Source organism: Miscanthus floridulus, chromosome 15 (assembly GCF_019320115.1).
Source record: "Miscanthus floridulus cultivar M001 chromosome 15, ASM1932011v1, whole genome shotgun sequence".
In the NCBI taxonomy this organism is placed as follows: Eukaryota; Viridiplantae; Streptophyta; class Magnoliopsida; order Poales; family Poaceae; genus Miscanthus; species Miscanthus floridulus.
In genome coordinates, this window is record NC_089594.1 from 23,885,418 (window position 1) to 23,910,441 (window position 25,024).

At 46.0% G+C, this 25,024-nt stretch overlaps 2 protein-coding genes across 2 annotated transcripts; one reads left to right on the forward strand and one right to left on the reverse strand.

Moving 5' to 3' along the window:
* Positions 1-1,074: 1,074 nt before the first annotated feature.
* On the forward strand, positions 1,075-8,537 carry LOC136508221 (putative HVA22-like protein g). Its single transcript, XM_066502865.1, has 6 exons — positions 1,075-1,422; positions 1,560-1,658; positions 5,751-5,795; positions 5,886-5,949; positions 6,039-6,245; positions 8,148-8,537. Exons 1-6 carry the CDS (start codon positions 1,391-1,393, stop codon positions 8,316-8,318), a joined length of 618 nt encoding a protein of 205 aa, XP_066358962.1. The 5' UTR covers positions 1,075-1,390; the 3' UTR covers positions 8,319-8,537.
* Positions 8,538-8,689: 152 nt separating this feature from the next.
* LOC136508222 (uncharacterized) lies at positions 8,690-9,619 on the reverse strand. Its single transcript, XM_066502866.1, has one exon. The coding sequence runs from the start codon at positions 9,466-9,468 to the stop codon at positions 8,917-8,919; it is 552 nt and encodes a 183-aa protein (XP_066358963.1). The 5' UTR covers positions 9,469-9,619; the 3' UTR covers positions 8,690-8,916.
* Between the last annotated feature and the right edge of the window lie 15,405 nt (positions 9,620-25,024).

Here is a 25,024-nt window from a genome sequence, read left to right on the forward strand (position 1 = left end):
CGCACGTTTCCTAGCTAGCTAAGCTATCCCAAAAGAAGCGGACGGAGCTATCACTCCTTTCGCTTGTTTGGTTTTAGCCTGGCTTATTTAACTAGTCAACAAGTGTTTTCTTCTCACAACAAACTAGCACCAGCCAGTTTAAACCAGCCCAGAAATCAACCAGCGAACACGCCGTATGTGTGCTACGATATGATTATCATATATATGGAGTGCCCCCGTCTCGTGACTTTGTGTCAACTCCAAGCTTGCGTTCCGTTTATTATTATTTTTTCATTCCACTAGCTAGATCGATCGAGTTTGGTACTTGACAGTTGACACGCACGCACATTTCTTAGTTTATCATATGGGATAGTTTTTTTTATATATGAAACCATGCAACCAACTTACAAATAACTTGACCTGGGTAGTTGGGATGGTTTCATTCACAGTGGAGCATACAATTGGAGAGCTAAACTAAGATATCCCCAACACAATATGCAACAATAACCTACGGAGTACTGCTCCATCATGTCTTCATCCATGACGGCAAAATTCTTTTCCAGAGAAAGAAAAGTTGATGACCGCGTAACAGTTATTCAAAGTCCTTCCTGATACAGTTGCATCCGTTTTTTTTTCCACCCAGCTAGGTCGTCTTCGCTCTGCTCTGTAGCGTACCGTTTCCATACACGTGACGTGCCTACGCGTTCCTCACGGTCACGGACGATGAACCTGTAAAACCGATGCGTATGTGTGCAAACGAAAGACGCGGCACCGGGCACACCAGTTTCTTCTTCCCAGCTGATAGCTGAAGGCCTGAAGCTTCGGTGGAGTTTGTGGGCAACACGGGAACCGTTCACACCCACACGCTACCCCCACCCTCCAAGGCTGGGCCCCGCCGAATCACCCACCAGATGCCGTGAAGCGAACTCGTCGTCCTTGTGGACGTAACAGCAAGGAGACCGGGCGGGCGTGACGGGAGATACCGCTCCGGGCCCCACCGCGCAGCCACCGTGTCGGTCGCCTCCTCGTCGTGGTGGTCGAACTAGTCGCCTACTCCTCCCCACGACCCCACCGCCACGCCGCTGGAACGGTCCCACCCCACTCGGCACCTGCAACTGCCTGCCCCCCTCGATTGAAAGCTCCCAAGTCCCAACTCGCCGCCAGTTCGGTCGCATCGCAGTCGTCTTCTTCCTCCCCTTCCCTTCCCCCAAAAGCCAACGCAATCGCTTCCCTTCCTTCTCCGCCTCTCCTCCCTCCAGGCAGGCCGCAGGCTCCACCACCGCCTCCATTCCGCCACCTGACTCACGACTCCCCATTCCACCCCGCGCAACCCGCAGTGTTTGGAGGGAGCGAGGCGGGGGGACCTCCGATCCGCTGCCGCGCGCGCGGCCATTTCCGGCGGCCGGGCGACATGTTGGGGGAGCTCCTCTCCAAGATCCTGCTGTAAGTCCACCGCCCTCACACACGAAACTCCCCTTCCGGTTTCCGGCCGCCGAACGAATGCTGCCACGCTCTACTGGGTTTTGGCTGTCGGCGACGACGCGTGCTGATTCCGGAACCTCGCATCGCATCGCATGCAGGCTCCTGTTCGGGTACGCCATGCCGGCGTTCGAGTGCTTCAAGACGGTGGAGACGCGCCCCAACGACGCCCACATGCTCCGCTTCTGGTGCCAGTACTGGTGAGTCGTCCAAGTCCCTCCCCTCCTCCCCTGTGCCCTCCCGTCCCCTCGGGGCGAGCGACCAATCGCCACCTAGGATTCTGTTCCAGCCATTCCGTGTGCCTACTGATCTCCTCTGCTCTCGTGTCGTCTGCTCATCAGCCTGCCGCGGCTTGGGTGTTGTGTGTTACCATTATCAACTGTGTGATGCATCCCGTGCTTTTTTCTTTCTTTCTTTACCCTTTTTCTGATGTAGCGTGAGATTCAGCACTTGCTTAATACTGTACTTGGATAACGTGGTTTCTATGCAGTATCATGATGCCGACTTTAGTTCCCCCACCTTTTAACCTTTTGCCTCCCTAATAACATAACATAACCTGGACTGCTTTTTTTTTTATTGTTTCTCTATAGGCAAAAAGCTCATGCGAAATGATTGTGCCCGCTTTGTTTCTGCCTCTCTTTAGTTCTTCAATTACAAGCTAGTAGTATTATGTTGGTCATGGTGCGTTAATAGTTGGATGTTAGGTGGACGACTGGATCATGACAGTGTGACACCTCAATCCTGCATTCCACCAAAAAGCAGCGTCAATCAGAGGTTCCTTGCCCATTCCTCAGCCTTATGTCCTCATTGTCAATGATGATTGCCGGCTCTATCTATTGCATTCCACCAAAAAGCAGCGTCAATCAGAGGTTCCTTGCCCATTCCTCAGCCTTATGTCCTCATTGTCAATGATGATTGCCGGCTCTATCTATTTTAGAATTGCTAAAATTGGGCATGTTCTGTTCCAGTTTCAGGTTCGTACCCTCTGCCACCTGAAAATTAGCCGCGAAAACTGCAAATTGTGAGAATCTGCTATTTGGCTTTGTCTGTTATAACCAACGCTCTGGATTGGAGCAGGGTTTGCGTGTAATCAATGACTGAGGCAAGCGCGGGAAAAATATCCGGATGTTGCTGCCACTAGTTATAACGTACTAACGGTTTTATAACGTATCTGATTTGGTGGTTACTAATTATTATGATGGTGATCTTGCCTATTGATTGTTTCAAGAATTGGCTTGCCTCGTGAGTTTCCAAGTCTGTTCTGTTTCATGTGCCTCGCGAGGGATTCCAGCCATTCCACTAGACCTGCACATAATTTTGTTTGCAATATTGTAAATCTTCCCACCCTCTTGTAGTATGCGGAGGCATGATTAATTTACGTTATGTAAATGACCCCTATCTTTCCTTTTTTTTACTTTCCTACTATGAAGACTCCGATTTCATCTAACGTTCAAATCCAATAGAATTGGTAGTCATTACTTAGTGAATGCACATATCACAAGACATATGGTGATAAGAAGTAATGTGAATGCCACTTAATTATTATTGGACAATGCAATTTACATCCACCATTTTAAATTGTCCATGTTATTGTACTTTCGATACATGGGACATGTGTGATTCAAAAAACAAGCATTGAATTAGTTGCAAATATGCGCTACAAGACTAGAAACTGTGTTCTTTTGTTTGTGTAAAGGTACACACCTTACTGACTATTGAATGGCCAACATATTTTTCCACAAAATAGACTACAAGCTCATAAAATTGTTAATAATGCCAATTTGATTGTTTGTTTAGTTATTTATCTCACTATCTCTTACATAAGAAGATTGATTTTTTTGGCAAGATGAATGTGTCCTGACATGTTATTTTACCTCTGTAATCAGACTTGAGCATGACTAGGCTTGGTCATTGACCAACTAAAATATGGAAGGTTTTTAGACTATCATATTCTTTAACCTAGTTAGTTGACCAATGAGAGACCAATTCAAAGTCATCCTAAGAAATGTCGCAGGTGTTGGTTTACCTAATCCACCGTTGACTATACCATGAAAGAAAGAGATAAGAAGCTTCCTATGGATTGCAGACATGGTTTCCCTAGTGAGAAGCCAAAAGTTACTGATACTATGTCATGCACACGAAGTTTCTTTCTCTTTAGGATTGGCATTTCTGGTTTATACTAGCAGATAACAAGTGCCATAGTCTTAAAACGACCAGATAGGTCTTACTGGCCTTTTCCCCAACCCTCAGAAGCTTCTTTTGATAAATGGTGGAGCAAGCTTATGCTGCCATGAGTGGTGTTGTTCAGCAAGGCAAACTCAGCTCATCATCTTGGGTGCATGGATTCTTTGGAAACACAGGAATGACTGTGTGTTTAATAGCACCTCTCCGGGTTTATCTACGGCCTTGATTCTCTCTGGGGAGGATGGCTGGTGTTTAAGGGGCTTTCATTTCTTACTCCTAGCTCGGGTGGTTAAGTTTCTAGGTCAGTTCGTTATTTTTCTTATTCAACAGGTGTGCATATGAATGGTGTTGTTTGACTCTCTTCTTCTGCTAATGCAATGATAAGCAGCTCTCCTGCTTGTTTGAGAAAAAAGGTCATAAAACAGCTAACTCTGTTCAGCTAGAATCCCCAAGCATGACATAAAAGAGCACAAGTCGGTTACTTGCTAGAAGGAACAACTAAGGTAACAGAAACAAGATATGCTAGCTTTCACTACTTGCCATAGGGAAAACCAAATGGGAACCTAAGGTGCTTGGCTCCTACTCTACTCCAGAATTGCACTGCATCTTGAATTCTTGACCTGATAGTTGACACCGGCTTAAACTGATGGTCGAGAACCTGGTTGTCAGGCTTCTTCCAGAACATAGATATAACATTGAAACAAAACCTCAAAGCATGTAAACAGGTGGACGTGCAGCTATAATCATGCCAAGATGAATGCTCATCATGACAGTTCGTGTGAGCGAAAATCCTAACTTGATCGACTTAAGGGATGTTCCTTCTGTCCTTCTGGATTCAGACACAACAGCCCATGAGATAGAGCAGATACATTAGGCTTTCTCTGCATTAGATGCACTATCACCAGGAACCAGAGACATTGCAGCGTGCCGATATTTGTGATTGAGCTACAGCCCACACGGGTGGTGCAGCAGCCACCTTCAGAGGGAGCGGCTTTGTGCACATGTTTGTTGTGCATGAAATGCTTGTGTGTGGTCATATAAAGCCCCCTTTGGCACGGCTCATCCAAAACGGCTTCACCGGTGAAGCCAAAGCCGTGAAGCCAGAAAAACTGGCTTTTCCCGGCTTCTAGTTCATTTTAACCCCGGCTTACAAAACGGCTTCACGCTACAGTGCCTCGATTTGCGCAAAATAGATGAAGCCGAAGCCGGCATAAGCCGTGCCAAAGAGACCCTAAGTATTTCCCATTTCTATATTTGTCATTGATGATTTTGGTATAATTCGAATCAGTAGGTATCGACAGCATTATCTCTTACTGGACCAGTTTGAATTGGACAAGAGTTCTGTTGTTCTATTTGTTGGAATGGCATGGATTTCTGATACAGTGAAAGGTTGATTGGGCTAAAAATTGTTTATAATCTAGTTACAAATATGTGCAGTTGCTTTTTGCTGTTTGGGACCCTTTTTCTGAAACAACTCAGAGAAATAGTTTATTATAACTTATAAGCTGGTTATTTATGTCAAATGTATACCTGTTAGAGTGGTTAAACCACCATCACATGCTTTAACATAGCATTTTGAATAGGATGTTAAATTCCAGTTAAATGTGAAAAAAAACACTGACCATATACTTGAAGGGGGGAATTTGTTTCATGGCAGTCTTTTGCGGGATGAGGTATTCATACTTAGTGTTCAGTCAATAGTCATGCTGCGTGTTCTAACTTCTAAATGGTCAAAATGATTAAATTGAACATATGAACATGTTCTACTAAAGAAAGGTTCTGTGGAACATGAGTTGCTTATTCGCTTGAATTGATTTAATTTTTACCAGGTGATTTTGTTTTTTGTAATCCTCCAACTCTTGTTCATCCCTCCCTTTTGTGGGGTATGGGAGTTGTTCTTGTGAAGGGCTCTTCCCCCTTCTCTTTCTCCCTCTTTAAGATATACGTCACGTTTGTTTCTTGTTTTACATGCACAGCTAGTGCTTCACCTTTGTATAAGTTTAAGATTGTTTCAGTTCTTTCCTAGGACAAAAACTAATACTTTGTTCAGATTGTGTTCAAGTATCACTATCAAACTAGCTGAATTGTCCTGTTTGTGAGTGTTTCAGGATTATCGTGGCCATGGTGATAGCTGTTGAGAGCGTGATCTCTTGGTCAGTCCTATTCTCGTTGCCTGCTGATTCTTTCATAGTTTAAAACCTACTGCTTGTTGATGCATATCTGTCCTGCTGTATCCACTCCAGGATGCCAATGTATTCAGAAATGAAGCTAGCTTTCTTTGTCTACCTGTGGTACCCCAAAACTAAGGTACATATTTGTTTCCTCAGACTTTATATTTTGCATTGTATCATGCATTTGCTTGGGTTGAAGTTTGCTTTAACTTAGTTCATTTGCAGGGAAGTGATGTTGTATATGACACCTTTCTTCGCCCCATAGTGATGCAATATGAACCGAACATCGAGCAGAGATTGCTCCATCTCAGGGCAAAATCTGGGCAGCTAATTTCCTTCTACATGAAGAATTTTGCGGATAAAGGAACAGCCTTCTTCATGGATGTCCTCCGTTATGTTGTATCTGAGAAACCTGAAGGATCCAATGCAGAGGTAATGGCAATTTCTCCATCTGACCTACTCAGTATAGCATGCACTGTATTATATGTTTGCTCGTTGCTCACACATGGCATGTTCCATTCTCGAATAAATTTCTGCACTGCAGTTGAATTTCATCACTAATTGTTCGTCTGATATTGCGTTATATTTCTATTGGTTATTTTTTTCCCTGAAAACCATCGATCACAAATTTCTCATACATACGAATTTGTCTTTTCTTGGTAAAGTTCATGTCTGAAGGGCAGGGCCTGGTACAAGCGGTAGAGTCTTACCGCCTGTGACCGGAAGGTCCCGGGTTCAAGTCGCGGTCTCCTCGCATTGCACAGGCGAGGGTAAGGCTTACCACTAACACCCTTCCCCAGACCCCGCACAGAGCGGGAGCTCTCTGCACTGGGCACGCCCCTTTTTTTTTTTGGTAAAGTTCATGTCCAATCGGGCCCATACTTCCCGTGTATATTCATTAGTAGGTTTTTTTACTGATCAAATTTTGTACAATTAAGAAATGTTGTTCCAGCAAATTTCATCTTGGCAAAGTGTCATGGTCAGAAACTGCATTTTACTTGCACTTATACATTTTACCAGTGATTAGCTCTGTTTGTGCTGATCATGAGAAACTCATGCCCAGTTTCTGTACCTAGTCCAAAGAAGTCTGCTTGATTTCTGCTTTTTATCAAGGAAACCTCACCAACGGGCTCCCCTCATTTGTGGCCAAGCTTTTTGTTTTGGACATATCATGACACTCGCTGTTTGGCATATCTGAAGAAACTTCTACTGGCATCAAACAAACTGTAGCTAACACTGAAAGCCCAGCGCCCCCAAGGCCCCCGGCTTTGTTTCCCTCTCACAACCCCACTCTGACAAGCAGACAGCAGCAGTGGCGGAGCCTCGTGGAGGCCAAGCTGGGCATCGGTCCCCCCCCCCCCCCCCCCCCCCCCCCCCCCCCCCCCCCCCCCCCCCCCCCCCCCCCCCCCCCTGCTTGACTATGCTCCACTGTTATTCCTGTGAATGCATTCATTGTTTCATGCGATAGAGAGAAGAAAAATATTTAACTAAGAACACAGGCAGTCTGTAGAGGCAAGATGTATTAGCCCCTCCTTTGTTTGATGCCACGCTCCGCCGCTGGACAGCAGCATTATCCAATCCGCCCGTGCCTGCTTGCCGACTGCCAGGTGCTTGCCTGCCTGCCCACTCTCCCCGCCCATGCGGCCCCTGCCGTTATCAGCCTCTCGCTGCTCCCATTCAATCCTGGCCCGCTGGATAGTGACGCCCAACCGGCTCTGCTCTGGTATAGTGTAGCAGCCCAAGCGGAGAACGTGGGCACTTTTTGTCTGTTCCACAGACCAATCCTCGCCTGGCCAGCTCTAACCTTCTTGTCTCATCCCTTTCAGGCTCATCTCTTTCAACGTTGCCTTCACCTTCCCTTCCTTGCATTGTCCCAGTTTAGCTCCCATGAGGCATGAGCCATGAACTACTGAAAGCTCACCTCTTTCTGATCTGACCTGGCATGGTCTTTGCCTCTTTGGGCCTTTGGGGCATCATCAATTCATCAGGAACTATAGAAATCGAAACCCATGTATTGTCATCTTGTAACATGAAAAGCATTTTCACTTGCTGAGGGCCTGAATAACCTGTTCACTACTAGTAGCAGTGTGATATCAGCAGACATCGTGTCGTGTCGACTGGTTGTTGCGTGGTCGGTACACGCCGATCTGTACAAGTACAAAGCTCAGCCAGTACAATAAGGCAGCAGCATCGTATTCGTATCCACCAAACGGACATGTGCGTCCACGTGCACGAATCACGGTGCACTGATTGCGAGGCACTGCAGACGGTTTTTCTCGCAACAGGCACTGACAACGGTTTCTTCCGTTTTGTTTTGTTTTGTTCCGTGCGCAGCTAAGGAACAAGAAGTCCGGCTGGAGCCCCTTCGCGACCAAGCGCCGGCCACCATCGCCGCCGCCGGAGCCCCTCTTCGACAGCAACCCAGACGCCGCTTTGCTGGCCGAGGCCCTGCGCGGCGCCATTGGCGCCAAGCCCCGGCGAGGGTCCAACGACAAGCATTACTAGAGGGAGTTACGAGACCCTTACAGCGACTTTAGGGATGATTATTTGTACATAGAATGAATGAAATGAACGAACCAATCAAAGAAAGGCAGAGAAAAAAAAGGATAGTACATAGCAAAATCCAGCAATACATTCACCATTGTGAAGAACAGATGGATATGTATCAAGTATGGTTCAAGTGAATGTGATATGATAGAAATGGTTAGTTTTTTCTTGCGTCAATTTGTTGCAGTCTGCTTCGTTTTCTTGTTTTCTCATTTAAATCATTATTCTCTATCATATTCATTGCACCAATGATTAGTTCATGACGACTAAGAAATCGTCACAGAATCAAAGCTAACAACTACTCATAATATGCTGTTAGTGTAATCAAATCTTCCTTCTAGTATGATCTCAGCTTTCATTTCTGCCTAATCCTAGCAAATTATTTACACAAATTTCACCTCAAGCAAAGCCCATAAATTCTCGCAAAGTAAAAAGAAAATCCTAAGAAAAAAAATCCTAATCACAAAAGAAAAAAAATCCTAATCACACAAGAACCGGATGAGAAGGAACAGAGAAACAGCAACCAGGAAGCGCACGGCGGAGTCCGGACGAGTCATCAAGGCCGGAAGAGCGCCCCGATGAAGCTCAGGCAGCCGAGCAGCAGGCGGCAGAGCGGGCTGCGCCAGCGCCGGCCGCGGCGGCCGGGGTCCTCCCTCGCGGACGGCGTCATCTGCAGGTACGCGTACGCGGCGTGCTTCACCAGCGGGTGCCGGATCATGTGTATGTCCCCGTAGCTGCCGCACCCGCTGCCGCCGATGCCGCCGCAGGCCCCGGGCGAGCCACCCACCGCGGCGTACTCCGGCGACGACAGGATGTCCCGGAGGCTGGTGTACCCGTGCCCCCCGCCGCCGCTGCTGTTGCTATCGTCGTCGCCGTCGCTGTTGGCGCCGTTGGGTATCTCGATCACGGGCGGCGAGGCCCACCGCGGCGCGGCCGGCAACGGCGCCGCGCCGCGCTTCTGGGGCGTGCGCCAATGCCGCAGCTCGAAGTCGCCGGCGGCCGAGCCGTTGGCGAGCGGCGAGCGCGGCCGGCGGAGGCACTGCTGCGACGTCGGCGACGGCGAAAGCTTCTGCGGCTCCGGCACGACGGCTGCTGGCGCCGGCGGCATAGCAGAAGCGATGGGGGGATCGAATCAAGCAGCGAAGGTGCCTCGAGCGGCCGGAGACGTCGACGAGGACTCGCTGGTGGAACGGTGGGGTGCAGAGGAGGAGGGCGTGGAAGGACTGGAGTAGCCGAGCCGAGAAGGAGGAGAAAATTCTCTCGTTTCTTTTTGGACGGGTGTGGTATATAGCGGCCCTCCGAAAATACCGCGAAATGGCACAGGCTGGCCCACACGTCATGGACCGTGGAGCTGTTTGGAGACTGGAGTCGCGTGTGAGTTTCGGGAGTGGGATGAGGACATGAATGGAATTTTGGGGTCTAGTGAACCAGAAACGGCTTGCCAGGCCTCGCGCCGAGCGGCTCGGGGTGGCGGGGTGGGGCCCGCGGGAATTATTGGATCCACGTCAGCACGCGCCTGACTGCGTCCCGTTACTCCCACCCATTGTTTTCGAGAGTCGGATCTTGATTTCGTCAGCGTCAAGTAGTTTTGCGCAGTTACAAATCCTAGCACTGATAGTTTTTCTTTTTCTTTTCTTTGTGAAAAGAACCCTAGCCCGGCACTTCTCAAAACAGTACTTAGGCTCTGTTGGTTTCGCTAAAATTTGGCTTCCGCTGAGGGCACGAAGATGCGAGAAGACTAGGCTTTGTAGGTTTTCACCAACAATTAGAGTATCTCCACAAAAACAACTCTAGAGATAAGATACCACAGTGGATCTAGTCTTAAAAAACATATTTGGAAGAGCTTCACCGTAGACTTGAACTCATATGCAATTATAAAAGATTATTTAGGGTCCAAAATAAAAAAATGACAATAATGCGGGGTTGCTTCCTCCCTTGGTCAGACGGGGTGCGGTTGAAGGCTTGTATGCTTCCTCCTTCGCTGGCACATCACGTTCATGCTCGACAATCCCATTGTTGGGCACAACACCATCTCTTCGGCGCACCGGCTACTTGAGGCTACCATAGGAAGTCCTAGGCCAGTCGTGCCGGGCACCCAAATAGGACGGGGCAGGCCAACTCCGGCTTGGATCCTAGGTTTAGGCGGTGGAGAAGCACAAGAATGATACATTCTGATAGATTTTAGGTTGTCGGCGACTTCTGAGGGGCAGGGTCTAGAGGCGGCGATGGCGTGAATAGGAGCACTGGCACTGTTTCTATCGAGGAAGACGAGAGGTCTTGCATGGGGGAGAGGAGACTAAGAGGAAAAGAAATGAACCGCTATGGGGGAGGGGATGTGTAGCCATTTCATGGATCTAGGAGCTACATCCATATTTTGGTTCATATGGAGTTGGTTGAGCCGAGAGTGTTAGAAAAAACGAGAGTGAAGCTGGTTTTTTTTTATCTAGAGTTGTAGGGAGCTGTCCCAAACACCCCCTAGTTATTTTTATGATATACATAAATTTAATTTGAGAAAATATATTAATGAATTTGAATTTCATATCTCTCTCAATAATATGTCGTTGGATATTGTATAGGTAGATAAACTAGTATTCAAAGTATAATTTTAAAGGCCTTTTTAAATCATAATACATCTTGTGATAAAAATACTCGGAGTAATATCCTGACTGCTGGTTTGCATAACAATTCATATTTAATGGTTGGTGTATTAGCTAAGGATTGTTATTAGATTGTGCTAGTGTAATCTTCATTTACCCTTGGTATATATAGTCTGAGATTATAACAACTTACCATTATGTATAAAAAATGTAGACTATCTCCTTTTCAAATTAATGTCACCTAGCAGGATGTAGATGTTGCATTATACATACTCTCTTCATTCAAAACTACAAGGCTTTATTTCATTTCATTACGACAAGTCGTCGTTGGACCTCATAAAACCAAATTGGAGGGAATACTTACTAGTCAGTTTGACCGAATTTTTTACAATTTAGCCCTTTTTTGAAAGTTTCTCATAAATAGACTCCTGGCGGAAAGAATTTAGAAAATAGACCCTTAGCTCGGCGCCATTGATGCTGGCGCCGAACTAGGCGCCAGTGTCTCTGGCGCCGAGCTCCTGGGCACGGTGGATGACCTGCCAGGGAGCTCGGCGCCAGGCACTCTGGCGCCGAGCCTTTAATACCTATTGGGCCCGCGTGCCTTTCCTCTCTTCCTCTCTCTCTCTCTCGCCCTAGCAGAGCAGAGCCGCTGCCGCCACCGCCGCCCGCGCCCGCGCCTCCACCGACCACCCTCGCCCGCGCCGCGCCGCGGCCACGCCCGCGCCGCTTCCCAGCGGACGGCCCGCGCCTCGCGGCTGCGCTGCCCCCCCCGCCCCGCGCCGCGCCGTTGCCCGTGGCTGGCCGCCTCCGTCGCCCTCCACCGCCGTCCTCGCCTTAGCCTTGCCTTGGCCTCCACCGTCGGCCTCGGCCGCAGCCCGCCTTGCCGCCCTCCACCGCCGTCCTTGCCCCCGTCCACCGCCGGCGTGCCTCCTGTGCCCGTCGAGCCGGACTCGCCACGCGGAGCCCCGAGCATCCCGCACCCGCCGCGCGCCACCACTATCGTCGGCCACGGCACCGCCGACCTCGCCACCTGTAGCGGCCGGCCGTGCCACCGTCGGCCTGGATCTTTGGCCTGACCCACGCCCATCGTCCGCCGGCCCAGAAAGGTAAAAATTATGAATATGCAATGTACCTACTTAGTTAGCATTTGTTAGTTACTAGTTAATGTGATGATTTAGTTAGTGATCAGTGAGATATATATAGATAGATAGAAACATAGATACATAGGTACATAGATATAGTTAGATAGCTACTTAGATATGTAGTTACATTTTTAGTTAACTACATATAATCTAGCTATTTAGTGAGTACACTATAAATATATACATAGTTATTATCTTGATTACTTAGTTTGTAGTTAGAAAGTACTTGTTAGGTACTATCTATCGTCTAATTTGGACTAAAGGACATGTGTTCGTTACGTGTTTGAATTAGATGGACAACCTAGTGACCATATATCATGGAGGCACCGTTGAAAGCGCCCGCTATGGATATGTTGAGTTTCTTGACATGCAAAGCGTGCCTGTGCTATTCAATGATAGACCTTCATTTAGTGAGATGGTTGCAAGGACTCGGGAGGAGCTGCATTGCCTTGGAGATGATGGCATTGCAGTTGATGGTGTACTGCACCTAGGTTCTCCTCCGAACATCTTCAGGCGAATGATCTCAATTGGTTGTGCGGATCAGTGGGAGAACTATGTGAGATCGGCTATGAAGAGCCATCTGCAATGTTTGGACGGGTTGTGTGTCGAGTGTTAGTTGATCCCATCCCTCATGGGTTTACCCCAGTAATGGATCATCAGGCACACATCGACCCTCTCAATCCAGAACCTTACCTTCATGCGCAGATTGCACCTACGGTACCCGATGCTCAATCTGCCCCCAATGCAGTATTTGGAGATGGTTGTCAGACTCATGTTTCTGTGGTAGATCCTCCTTATGAGATCCCTTTGACATAGAATCATCCGAGTAAGTGTCTTAACCGCATGGTTTTTGGGAGCTTACCCCGTTCCTTACATCTATTTCTTTCATTCTTTCCTCATTTCTATACTGATGTTGCAGGAGACATTCCTGAGAATGTGGATGTGGCCCCTGTTGTTGCGCAAGTTCACTTTGGAGATGGATTTCGTGGCTCCAATAGTGTTGAAATTATGCATGATTCAGAGCCATATGAGATGGCTAGGGCTCTTGATTCTGATGATGATCGCCCTGTTGGAGAGCTGACGGAGAGTGATGTTGAGATGATGAGGCGTATCTTTCCTGGCTGCCGTGATCCTAGAGTTCACGAGTTCAGCGATCTTGCTCATTTCAATCAGACGTTTGCAGAAGGACGTGATGATGAGCTCCTAGAAGCTCCTGAGGCCGGTCCTAACATGGTAATTGAGAATGGGAGGGTGTTCAATGACCTCCCTGCTTTGAAGAGGTGGTTGTAGGCTTTTGCAGTAATACGAAAGAGGCCTTATAGGGTATTGCATTCATATGCGGAGCGTTGTTACATAGTTGTGTGTGACAAGGAATGCTGCCCATAGAGGGTTTGTGCAATGAAGCAACAGGTAACCGGAAAATAGAAGATCACAAAAGTTGTCGGGCCACACAATTGTGCTGACCATGAGCTAACACTGAGGCATTGGCAGTTGACATCTATCCTCATTGCCAAGCGGTTGATGGGAATATTGTAGGGAGAACCCAACATGAAGGTGAGGACAATTATCAGGACCGCTGAGGCGTTGTATGGAGAATATGTGATAACTTATGGTAAAGCATGGAGGGCTAAGCAGCGAGTGTGGAAGATGATATATGGGGACTGGGAGGATGGGTATGAGCAGCTGCTAGTTTTTTTCAATGCAATCAAAGCGGTGAATCCAGGCATGCATTATGAGTACATCCCAAAACCTAATGCATGGAAAGATGGGAGGCAGATATTCTTCCGTGCCTTCTAGTGCTTCCCTCAGTGTGTCGAGGCTTTTAGGCACTGTCGTCCCATCTTCTCCATTGATGGTACGTTCTTGATTGGCAAATACCAAGGCACACTTCTTATAGCCATATCCTATGACGCGAACAACAAGTTGGTTTCTTTGGCATTTGCTTTGGTTGAGAAGGAGAACAATGACAGTTGGGGATGGTTCTTGAGGCTAGTCTAGATACACGTGGTTGGGCCTAGCAGGGAGGTTGGTGTCATATCTGATAGGCATCAGGGCATACTTAATGCCGTGCGAGAGCAGATAGAGGGGTATGCACCTTTGCACCATCGTTGGTGTACTCGGCACCTTGCCGAGAATCTACTCCAGAAGGATGGTGTCAAGGGTAACTTTGATCTATTCCAGGAGGCTGCTCGATAGCTTGAGGACAAGTACTTTAAGGAAAAGTTGGAGCAGGTCAGAACCGCATCAAATGCAGAAGGTAAACAATGGCTCACAGGTTTGATGAGGGATTTGGAGAAATGGACGAGAGTTCACGACGCCGGTGGCTGGAGGTACGAGTTTTAGTGCAGCAACATGGCAGAGTCATTCAATAAGTTGCTATTGGGGATACATGGTATGCCCATGAATGTAATCGTTCAATTCACCTTCTATAAGCTTGTTGCCTGGTTCAACGATAGACACGCCCATGCATTGTAGTTGCGGAGTGATGGAGAGATATGGGCTCTAAAACCAAAGGCACACCTAGAGAAGGCAAGAGAAAGGGCTGGCACATATGAGGTTGCATGCTTTGACCATGCCACAGGGACTTATCAGGTTGAGCATAGGGGTGGTACAACGTCCGACAGCGAGGTCCGAGAGTCGAGGATACATGTGGTTGTCCTCCAAGATTTTAAGTGCACTTGTGGTAAACCAAGGCAGTACTACTTTTTATGTTCTCATTTGGTGGTAGCAGCTAGGCATCACAATTATAATATCGAGAGTAGGATACCTCACGAGTTCAGTGTCGACATGCTTGTGCACACATGGAGCCCCCGCTTCGTGCCTTTCTGGGACCCTAGAGAGTGGCCTCCATATGATGGGCTGAAGTACATTGCGGATCCAGCTTACCATTGGAACAAGTGTGGATCAAGGTAGAGGACGAGGCGCAGGATGGTTATGGATCAGATACCCGGAAGAACGAGGCGTGGGAGAGGAACTCCATTTGTTACTGACCCTGAGCAGTACGAGTGCGGCAAGTGCGGTAGACTTGGCCACAATTCACGAAGTTGCCATTGGTAGATTAGTGAGGTAGGACTATTGGTTCATTTTATTATTTTATATTTGTCGTCTTCATTTAATTAATTATGCATGTCTCTTTTTATGCTTCTATTTGTGTCAATTACTTATACATTTCTAAGTTCATGTTTCGTTGTATATTGAAATTCTAATTCATTCACTTTTTTTGTAGGATGGAGCAATTCCACCTGCTCGACCCGACGTACGAGGCAACCCACCGAGGACGTCTCATAGTGCTGGGGCAGGTAATGATCTATAAGTTTTGTTCAAAATTTGGTGAGCGTACATGTGTTCGTGAAGTAACAGGAGACTATGTTTTATTCGATGCAGAACCTTCCGCTCCTTCATCCAAGAACCCACAGTGGGTTCTTGGACATGCGGTACGACAATAGGTACACTCCTTTCCTGTAAAAAGCTAGCCTAGATGTCATCTCTTTTCAGGTTCACCGTGGGTTACCCAAGTTCAACTTAGCGGCCATAACTGCATTGGTTGACAGGTATTAAATTGAATCATTGCCTCCATTCATGGCCATTTGTTCATGCGATTGATTTTTTGACAATTAATATTGCTTTGTCTTAAATATAGGTGGTGGTCGGAGACTCACAGCTTCCACCTACCTTTCGGGGAGATGAGAGCCATGCTCCAGGACTATCAGAAGATGCTAGGCCTAAGGATTCACGGCAACCCAGTCACCAGGCAGTGCAGGTCAGAGGGCTGGAGAGCACGAGTGGAGGCCTTCCTTGGGCGTGAGCTTGGCGAGCAAGCGGCTCGCACTTCTGGAGTTCCCATCTCCTGGCTACGGGAAGAATTTACTATGTGGCCACACTACTAGGATGACTTTATCTTTTTCACATACCACATCTATGTGTTTGTTGATTGGTTTAATTACCTAAGGCATGTTAGGATTAGTCGAAGGAAACTCTGTACCTAGGTTCGGTACATGTAGTCACATGCCATTTCATGTGTTTCGTGTGTTGATTTATATAATGTCGTACGTCGTTAGGTTTTTTTGCAGCACGTGTTCACATTTCAATACGTCCGTATCATTAAGCGGAATATTAAGACCATAGATAATGAAAACAACCACATAATGAAAAGTTCAATACTATGCCACATTACACAACATATTAATACTAGAAGTACGTGCCGACAGAGACATAGGGGCAAATGCACTTTCAAATCCTCAGTCTGAAACATACTGAGTAAGCAACTCATCATCCGAGTACCAGTCCTCTACTACAACCCTGTTGCTGTGGCTAGGCTCACCTGCGTTGCTCTGACCTACTTGTCGCCTATAGTAAGCGGCCTCCGCTTCATCTGCGGCTGCTGCGGCCTGAGTGAAGAACGCGTCGTCATCCTCCTCCGCCTGTAAGCCCGCCTTTGCTAGAGCAATGAGTTCGCTCAGTCTGCTAGTGTCATCCTTAGCCTCTTTCGCCTGCATGCCCACCTCTGCTAGAGCGATGAGCTCGCTCAGTTTGCTAGTGTCGTTCTCAGCCTCCTGCGCCTGCATGCCCGCCTCTGCTAGAGCAATGAGCTCACTCAGTCTACCAGTGTCGTCCTCATCCTCGTCCACCTCATCAGACAACACAATCGGTGATTGAACGGTGTGACCAGCTCGTGATCTATGCTCATCTAACTTCTTCTCCTCATTCCTTGCATGAGCCACCTCTGCAGCATGTTCCTCGCTGCAACCAATCCCTTCATGTATAAAATACAATTAGTTAGCAACGCAATTATATTACATTTAAAATTAGGCAACGAAAAAAGGTTTTCAAGCACTCACTGGCACATAATGTAGCAACATGCTCGTTCAAGACCTACATCTGTACTCTTGTCTCCTCTATTGCCTCATTCCTTGCCCTCTCCTCCTCTAACGTCATCCGCCTCTCTAATCCCTATTTGTTAAGCCCAACATCGATCGGGTTACAAATACCGCACTGTCTAGAAAACTCACACATCTTTTCTTTGTAATGTTTAACGAATAGGTTGACATAGTTAGGTCCATATCCCCTCTTCCGTGCAATTAGTTGCCTCTTCTTTAGTTCATCCAAGAACTTAGCTTGACCATCATAATATTCCCACCTGCATTTCCTAGTGCTCTGTTCAAAAGAAATATTATATCATATATGTCTTAGCAAAAGAAACAAAATACGATTTCATGTTTACCAGAAAAATAACGAACCTCATCATACTCAATCATATGGCCACAATAATGGCCTATTCCAAGCTCCGAAGGGACTAGGCCATAGTTGGATTTAACACCACATTCGCACATGACAGGAGATGCTTTGTAGATTACCCTTTCTTTCTTCTTTTCCTTAACCCTCCGCGGCTCTTCCGGCCATTGGTTCTTACGACCATACAACCACTCCTTGAAACGACACTTCGCCATTGAAAATACCTAAATAATGAGACATTAGTACATGAACACCTATAGCTCAAGATTTCAACACATACACTTTGCACTTACTTCATGCTTGTTTGGACATACAAACTCCAATGTATTCTCAGGGTTTATCATAGCCCGATCTCCGCAATCGCACATAGGAGGTTCCTTGAGTTGTCTAACTACGGCTAGGTGCTTCTTCTTAGCCGTCATTGGCGGAGGGTTAGGGGGGGTGGAACCCACCGCTTGAAGTGATCACATGGATGTCTCCCTCTAAACCAATCATCGAAAAGGAGGTACCTAGGATCAAACTTGTCTGCACCATCGATCCACTGAAAGAAAAAGCACCTCTCATGATCCTACACAACGAGATTCCAACAAAATATTAGTAGCATACTTACACAAATAAAGAAAAAGGATAGTGCAAACGATTTCTTACATTAAACCGACTACATGTGTAGAAGTAACGCGCCGCTGTGTCCGGATGTTTCGATTAAAAAACATGGGCCGGGAAACCATAGTCACAGTTAGGGACAGGGAGGTCAGGAGGGACGGGGGCATCTTTGCTAGACGTGTCGGGGTATAATTCTCGAGGATGACCCCGTTTTCGCCAAAACTCCTCCCGAAACATTTGTTGCATCTAACAAAACGGATGTAATTTAACAAACAGAAATCAAAACATCACAAATAAATATCAATGAGAACCATAACTACAATACAACCAATTTCATTCTAAGAACCGAAAGCAGTTAACATTAAACCCTAAACCTAGGGTTTTCCATTTGATGCACAACAATGAACCCATAACATAACTACATGCGCCTAGGTTTGCTAGCTTTTTTCACGCCTTGGCATCATCCTACGGTTGTATAATACATATATTGAGGGATACAATGAAACCCTAAGTGATGACGATTGTTAGGTTGAAAAATCCGACTAATATATACCGAATCGATGCGAAAAAAAACTTGGAGGGGAGCGAGGATACCTTGCTCTCGAAGATCTACGGATCAAATCAAGGTTTTCAAGGTCCAATATGACGATTCGTGAGGTAGGGTGAAGTGGGGAGAGAAAAAATCCGAGAGGGAGGAGAAAGAAGAGGAAGAACGCTCGGGCAGGAAGGTTGGGCCGGGGTTAAATGCAGCGAGCTCGGCGCCAGTCACTATGGCGCCGAGCTCGGCGTCGAGCTCGGCGCTAGAGTGACTGGCGCCGAGCTCCCTGGCAGGTCATCTACCGTGCCCAGGAGCTCGGCGCCAGAGACGCTGGCGCCTAACTCGGCGCCAGCATCAATGGCGCCGAGCTAAGGGTTTATTTTCTGAATTCTTTCTGCCAGGGGTCTATTTGCGAGAAACTTTCAAAAAAAGGGCTAAATTGTAAAAAAATCGATCAGTTTTACAGTGTCCGACTTGTCTCACAAAAGATACTGAGGTACACAAGGTTATCTTAACACAATGAGATAATTACCTATATGGCCTCGGAAAAACTAGACCTTCCCTGTATAGTCTTTTTTTTTCCGAACTTATCTATAAGACTCAAAAACAAATTTTGTTTACCTAAGTGGCCTTCCGTCCAATCTGTTATGGTGGACTGTGAGTCAGCCCACTGTGACTTATGCTAAATGACAAAAATACACCAGGGCCTTGTTTAGATTGTAAATTTTTGCAATCTGGACACTGTAGCACGTTTCGTTTGTATTTGACAAACTTTGTCCGATCATGGACTAACTAGGCTCAAAAAATTCGTCTCGTGATTTACAACCAAACTGTGCAATTAGTTATTTTTTTACCTACATTTAATGCTCCATGTATGCGTCCAAAAATTGATGTGATTGAGAGAGAGTGAAAAAACTTGAAATTTGGAGGTGATCTAAACAAGGCCCAGGTTCCTTCTTTCCCCATCCGAATCTCACGAAGACGGCAGTCGTGGTTTCGGGGAAAACAAAAAAGAAGCGCACGGTGGCCGGCGAATGGAGCCTGCCCGCGCCCTAGGTGCATGCCCGGCGCCGGCGGAGCCATGTGCGGCACCGGGTCCGCACAGATCCAGGGCGATGGCGGCGCAACCACGGCGCGTGCAGTTGCCAACCGTCCACGGCCGGGAGTGTGGCGTCGCATCCACCGCCACGGTGCGTCAAGCTCGGCTGGCGGTTGCGGCTCTGCTCCTGCATCGGAAGGCGGCTCTTTTTTTCCCAATGGTAAAAGGGTCATTTTACCTATCACTTAACACCGTTAGGTTTCTAAAATGGATGGAAGGTCATATAGGTAAGTGAAATTTGTTTTCGGACCTTATAGGTAACTTCAGGAAAAAAAGAGACTATATAAGAAAACGGTAGTTTTTTGAAGGCCATAAAAAGGAATTCTCTCTAACACAATTGAGTGGTACTAATATATTGGAGCAACACATCACTGGTCATTGCTTTCAAGGCTGTTGGTGTTGAGGATATAGACAATTTTGTGCTCTCTTCGTTCTTTTCATGTGACGTGACCATTAACATATTTAAAAATACATGCATGCATGTTAGCATTATGAAGAAGAAAAAAAAAACACTGTTGCATTTGTCTTTATAAACGCGGCCATAAAAGTACAGAATCATACGAAAACGTAGCGGGCACATTTACTTGTCCAAGTCTACAAAGTCAGCACTAACCAAATATAAAAAAGACGACATCGAGATCACAGAGAACACACACACACACATACATGTATTATCGAGTACGAAATCTCCACAGCAACAGGAGAAGAATAGCCTATGCATGCATAGCCTATGGATAGCACCAAAGACATCCGATCCCCATCACAAGTTTGGGGCCACTACAAAGAACATTTCAAAACAAGCTAGTAGTTGAGAGAACTAGTAGCAATCACCTAGCTGCCCTTGTTGATGAGTCGAATGGCCAGGATGAGAGGCCACCTAATGTCCCCCCAAGCCATGCAACGTGGCGCAGCTGGAGAGATGTGGCCCTAATTTCGCCGCATTTTGCTCATTGCCCTCCTCGCGTCGCAGTAGCTGCCTCCCGTGGGCCCGGGCGCCGTGGGGCGGGGCCCGGTGGGGATCGGTCCGACTCAGCAATCCGCATCGGAATCTTCTTGGTCCACGTCGTCGGAGTGTTTTGTTGTGCTCCACGCCAGTCAGCATTGCGCACCAGGATAATATTCTTTGGGAATCGATGAAGAACAATCAGGAATTTTGTATTGTAAAGTATATCATATCTATCAGGAATTCAGGATCAGCTTCCGCAAAAGTGGTGCACGATGCAGAAAATTCTTCTCTTCTTTCTGGGCAAATAAATAGCATATAGCTGCAACACGTGTACCGCACGTGAAGTTTAGGACAGGACATATTCCATCCGTTTCAAATAGTAGGCCGTTTAATCGTATTTTCTATGAACTTGATCGAAATCAAATAAGTTTACTTATGAAAGAAAAAAAAATAAAACGTTGTAAGCCGTAAGCCGTGAAAAAGCTGAGTCGTGAGCTATGGAAAAACTATTACGAGCTTCGAAAAAATTGTAAATTGTTTGGTTACCCCAGTGACGCGACGTCCACGTCACGCGAAACTAACCGGCGTCTCGCACGGTTCACTGAGGAGGTGCAGCTCAAGCGAATATCGCCATTAATCGCCAGCCCATCAAGGCAGAAGGTGGCAACCACAAGACAACCCCTGTTAAAAAAGAGCAGACGGATTGCCACTCAGCCGCTGGCGCGCATTCCGACCTCCAAGCGAGGCGAGGTGCTCCTCATGCAGAGGATGAGCTTTGCACCACCGACAACTCTATTTTCATCCGCATCCAAGTGAGCATACGGCGACTTATTCACAGGGAACTTGACGTCGAGCGAAGTGGAAGCTCTGGACGAGCTGTTCCCGGCGTCCAATGCTAGGACTGGTAGAAGACTATTCTAGGATGATGGAGCAGGGTCGCGCAGCCAGTAGCGGAGATGCCCAGCTCCGTAGGTTACTGCGCTGCTGTTAGTTCAGTTGTTTACTTTTATGTAATATCGAAGTTCGAAACAGTCTGCTAGAAAGGTCCAGTCACAACTGTAAGACCTCCTAGGACGCTTTAGAAACGTGTCGTGTGTATGATTAAACTCTTCTTCTTAATTACAATGATACGCAAAACTTTTGCGTATTCGAGAAAAAAAACTATGAAACTTACCCTCCTCTCTTTATCTCGCTTGATACAACTGTAAAACATCTCTATATTTTCACCCATTTTGAAAAGCAGAAAGCTAAAAGCCGGAAACATAGTCCAAGGTGCTACGAGAAATGTACTATATGAAAGCAACTTCTACAAAAGTAGTTTCTGGTTAGAGCAACTCCAGCAGAACCCCTACTTGAACGCCCATAACTAAATATGCATGTCCAGCCAAAAAACGCATCTCCAGCAAGACCCCTACTAGAACACTCAAATTTGGGTGGGCACCTAAATTTGGGTGGACACTCAAATCCCCCCTCTAGCACCCATTCATAGAGGCTCTGGGCCAAGCCCCCAAAAAAGTCTGTTTCAGTTGTTTTCCTTATGTGGGCTTTCTTCCTTCTCGTGACCAAGCCGCGCGCGCCGATGCTTCCTCGCGTCCGCTTCCTCCCCATCAAATAGTAGGTCATTTAACATATTTTTATATAAACTTGGTCAAAATCAAACAAGTTTACTTATGAAAGAAAAAACTAAAACATTGTAAGCCGTAAGCTGTGAAAAAGCTGAGTTGTGAGCTATGGGAAAACAGTTATGAGCTCGGAAAAAAATGTAAGCTGTTTAGGCCTTGTTTAGATCACCACCAAATTCTAAGTTTTTTCACTCTCTCTCCATCACATCAATTTTTAGCCGCTTGCATGGAGCATTAAATGTAGGTAAAAAAAAAAACTAATTGCACAGTTTAGTTGGAAATCACGAGATGAATCTTTTGAGCCTAATTGGTCCACGATTGGACAATATTTGCCAAATAAGACGAAAATGCTACTATTCATCAGGTTGAAAATATTTGCAATCTAAACGTGGCCTTAGTTAAAATAACTATGACGCTTACCCCCTCTCTTTATCTCTCACTTGATAAAACCAAAAGCACATCTATACTTTCATTCATTTGAAAAAGCAGAAAGCTAAAAGCCAAAAGCAGGATACAAGATGCTACGAAAATTGTACAATGCGAAAGTATCTTCTTGTACAAAAGTAGCGAAAGTATCTTCTTGTACAATAGTAGCTTCTGGTTATACCTGTTTCGTTGACGTTCTGCTTTTTAGCAACAAAAAAAAAAGATTTTTTCATAAGTTGAACTAAAATAGCCGAGTGTTTAATGAAGGGGAATGATGAACTTTTCCTTGATGCTTCAGGTGTCCTAAGATAAACAGAGTTTGCCTTATGTGTTTACGAATTTCAGCCTGCAATACGACTGTAAATAAGTATTGTGTCTGCAATCATTCGAAGATGATGTTCTTTGTTATTTTTCCTTCTCGAAAAAACATACAAATCTAGGTAGGATTCGGAAGTGTGGATACGCTAGAATGAAGTCCATTGGATGAAATCAGTAGTAACCACAGACAGCATGCAAAGTGCTGTCAACACCGGCGTTGGATATCTGCCCATAGCATCAAGAAAGAAAAGCTTGTCTTTATCACTATCAGGGGTGGTCGGCTAGACGATACCACCATGCTGGTGTCGTGTCACTCTACAGCTTGGTTGATCCGGCTGGGCTTGCTCAAAGCCAGTCCCCGTCACGGCGAGTCATTATCAGTCCAGATCAGCTAGCGCGTTTCGCTTTGTGATCTTGGTTTATCGATCAGTAATTCAGTTGCATTCTGCAGCTGGATAATAAGGCCGAAAGCACTCACTTTTATCAGCTCAACAGTCAGCACTCCAAATTGGAGAGTCTTTTTCAGAATCGAACAACATAAAGTCCCCTTTTTGTTCTCAGACAAGTAGGAATTTCAGTTAAAAAGCATATAACACCTGCACAATTTTGGGTAAAATATTAGGGGTTGTTCCAAGTGGGAGAAATGTGATTCTAATCAAATTCTGGTTACTAATAAACCCCTTTAATTTTCTTGGGAGTTGATTCATGTCCTCTTCCTTGAAGAGTATATAAGGCCTAATATTTATTTATTTGTTCTAAAAAAGATTGAAGTCTATGCCTATCAAGGTCGTAGTTGGCGCATATTCCATTGTCAATATTTTAATGCAAGCTGCCATTTTTATTCAGTAGCACTGCAGCTAACACGCTTGCAACGATAAACAAACAAGGTGCAAAAATCAGAGGTCCATTGCCACTCTTTGTAAGGTATGCATTGTATGGAAGTAATGAAACAAAAGGTTTACTCAAGATGGTGGTTGTATTTTTTCCCTGGATCTGTGGCCTTCCTTCAGAGTACACGAGACATGAGATGCGAAGGGAAGGCTTTGTCTCCGGCATAGCATGCAGGTCGGTTAGGGCACGTGCGACCCTTAGATGACTTCTGTCTCTGTAGTGCAACGCGAATACATTTTTTTCCAACGTGTATAGGACGAAGGCTTCGTTTGGATCCGCCCAGATAGCTATTGGTGTGTTAGCTAGAAAAAACCTACTAATGACCAATTGTTAGCTAGGTAGTAGATAAGACATTCGCTGATTTATTAGCCGAGGATGCAAACAAATCCTCAACTAATTTTTAGCACCTCTCACTATAGTTGCACAAATCCAAACTAGCCCTAAATGGTAAGAGAGCACCATTGCTGTCTCACAAAGATCCAAAAGTTCCCGTGTCACAATGAGACCAAGCAAAGTTTTGCAAAAAAAAAAGAGAAAGAAACCAAGCAGAAAACAACTATACGCCAATGCACACCTTTCTTTTAGAATTTCTTTTCTTAAAAATCGTTTGAATTCCACAGATTTAAATTTGCAAGTATTTTGAATACAAATTTACAATAATGATATAACCTACATGTTTTCAAACTAAATAATTTAGTTTCCAAGGTCGGACCAAATCTTGTCATAAATGACACATTTTTGTATAGTGAGTACACGAGTTGGATTTTGTGTCCTGTCCTGTACTACTCTCTTGTATTCCCTCATCGATAATGTGCAGGCAAGCTTCGCGTGTCTCCAATATTAAACTGGGGGATGCTAACACAAAGTATTTTCACCCAAGAGTAAACACGAGAAGAAGGAAGAACCACACCCAAAGGCCGCGGAACGGGCAAGTTTTGGTGGTCTCACATGATGAAAAAGTGACAGTGGTCTAGGAGCATTTCCAAAATATTATGAAACGACCACCGCAAAGACAGGTCGATTTAAATTGGGAGCGATTGCAAATTTTGTCACATAACCTGGACATGCTTGTCGGCAACTTTACAGAATCTAAGATCAAGAGTGCCATAAATCACAAGCCTTCTGACAAGACGCCTGGTCCAGGTGGCTTCACAGGTCTTTTTCTCAAAGAATGTTGGGATTTTGTCAAAGGGGATGTAATAAATGCGGCCAATGCTTTCCACCGACCGCGCACTTCCAATTTAGCTATA

Coding starts and splice junctions, on each gene's coding strand:
- LOC136508222 (XM_066502866.1), bottom strand. CDS start 9,468: ATGCCGCCGGCGCCAGCAGCCGTCGTGCCGGAGCCGCAGAAGCTTTCG.
- LOC136508221 (XM_066502865.1), top strand. CDS start 1,391: ATGTTGGGGGAGCTCCTCTCCAAGATCCTGCT. Junction 1,659..5,750: donor CGCTTCTGGTGCCAGTACTG/GTGAGTCGTCCA, acceptor TGAGTGTTTCAG/GATTATCGTGGCCATGGTGA. Junction 5,796..5,885: donor GTTGAGAGCGTGATCTCTTG/GTCAGTCCTATT, acceptor TATCCACTCCAG/GATGCCAATGTATTCAGAAA.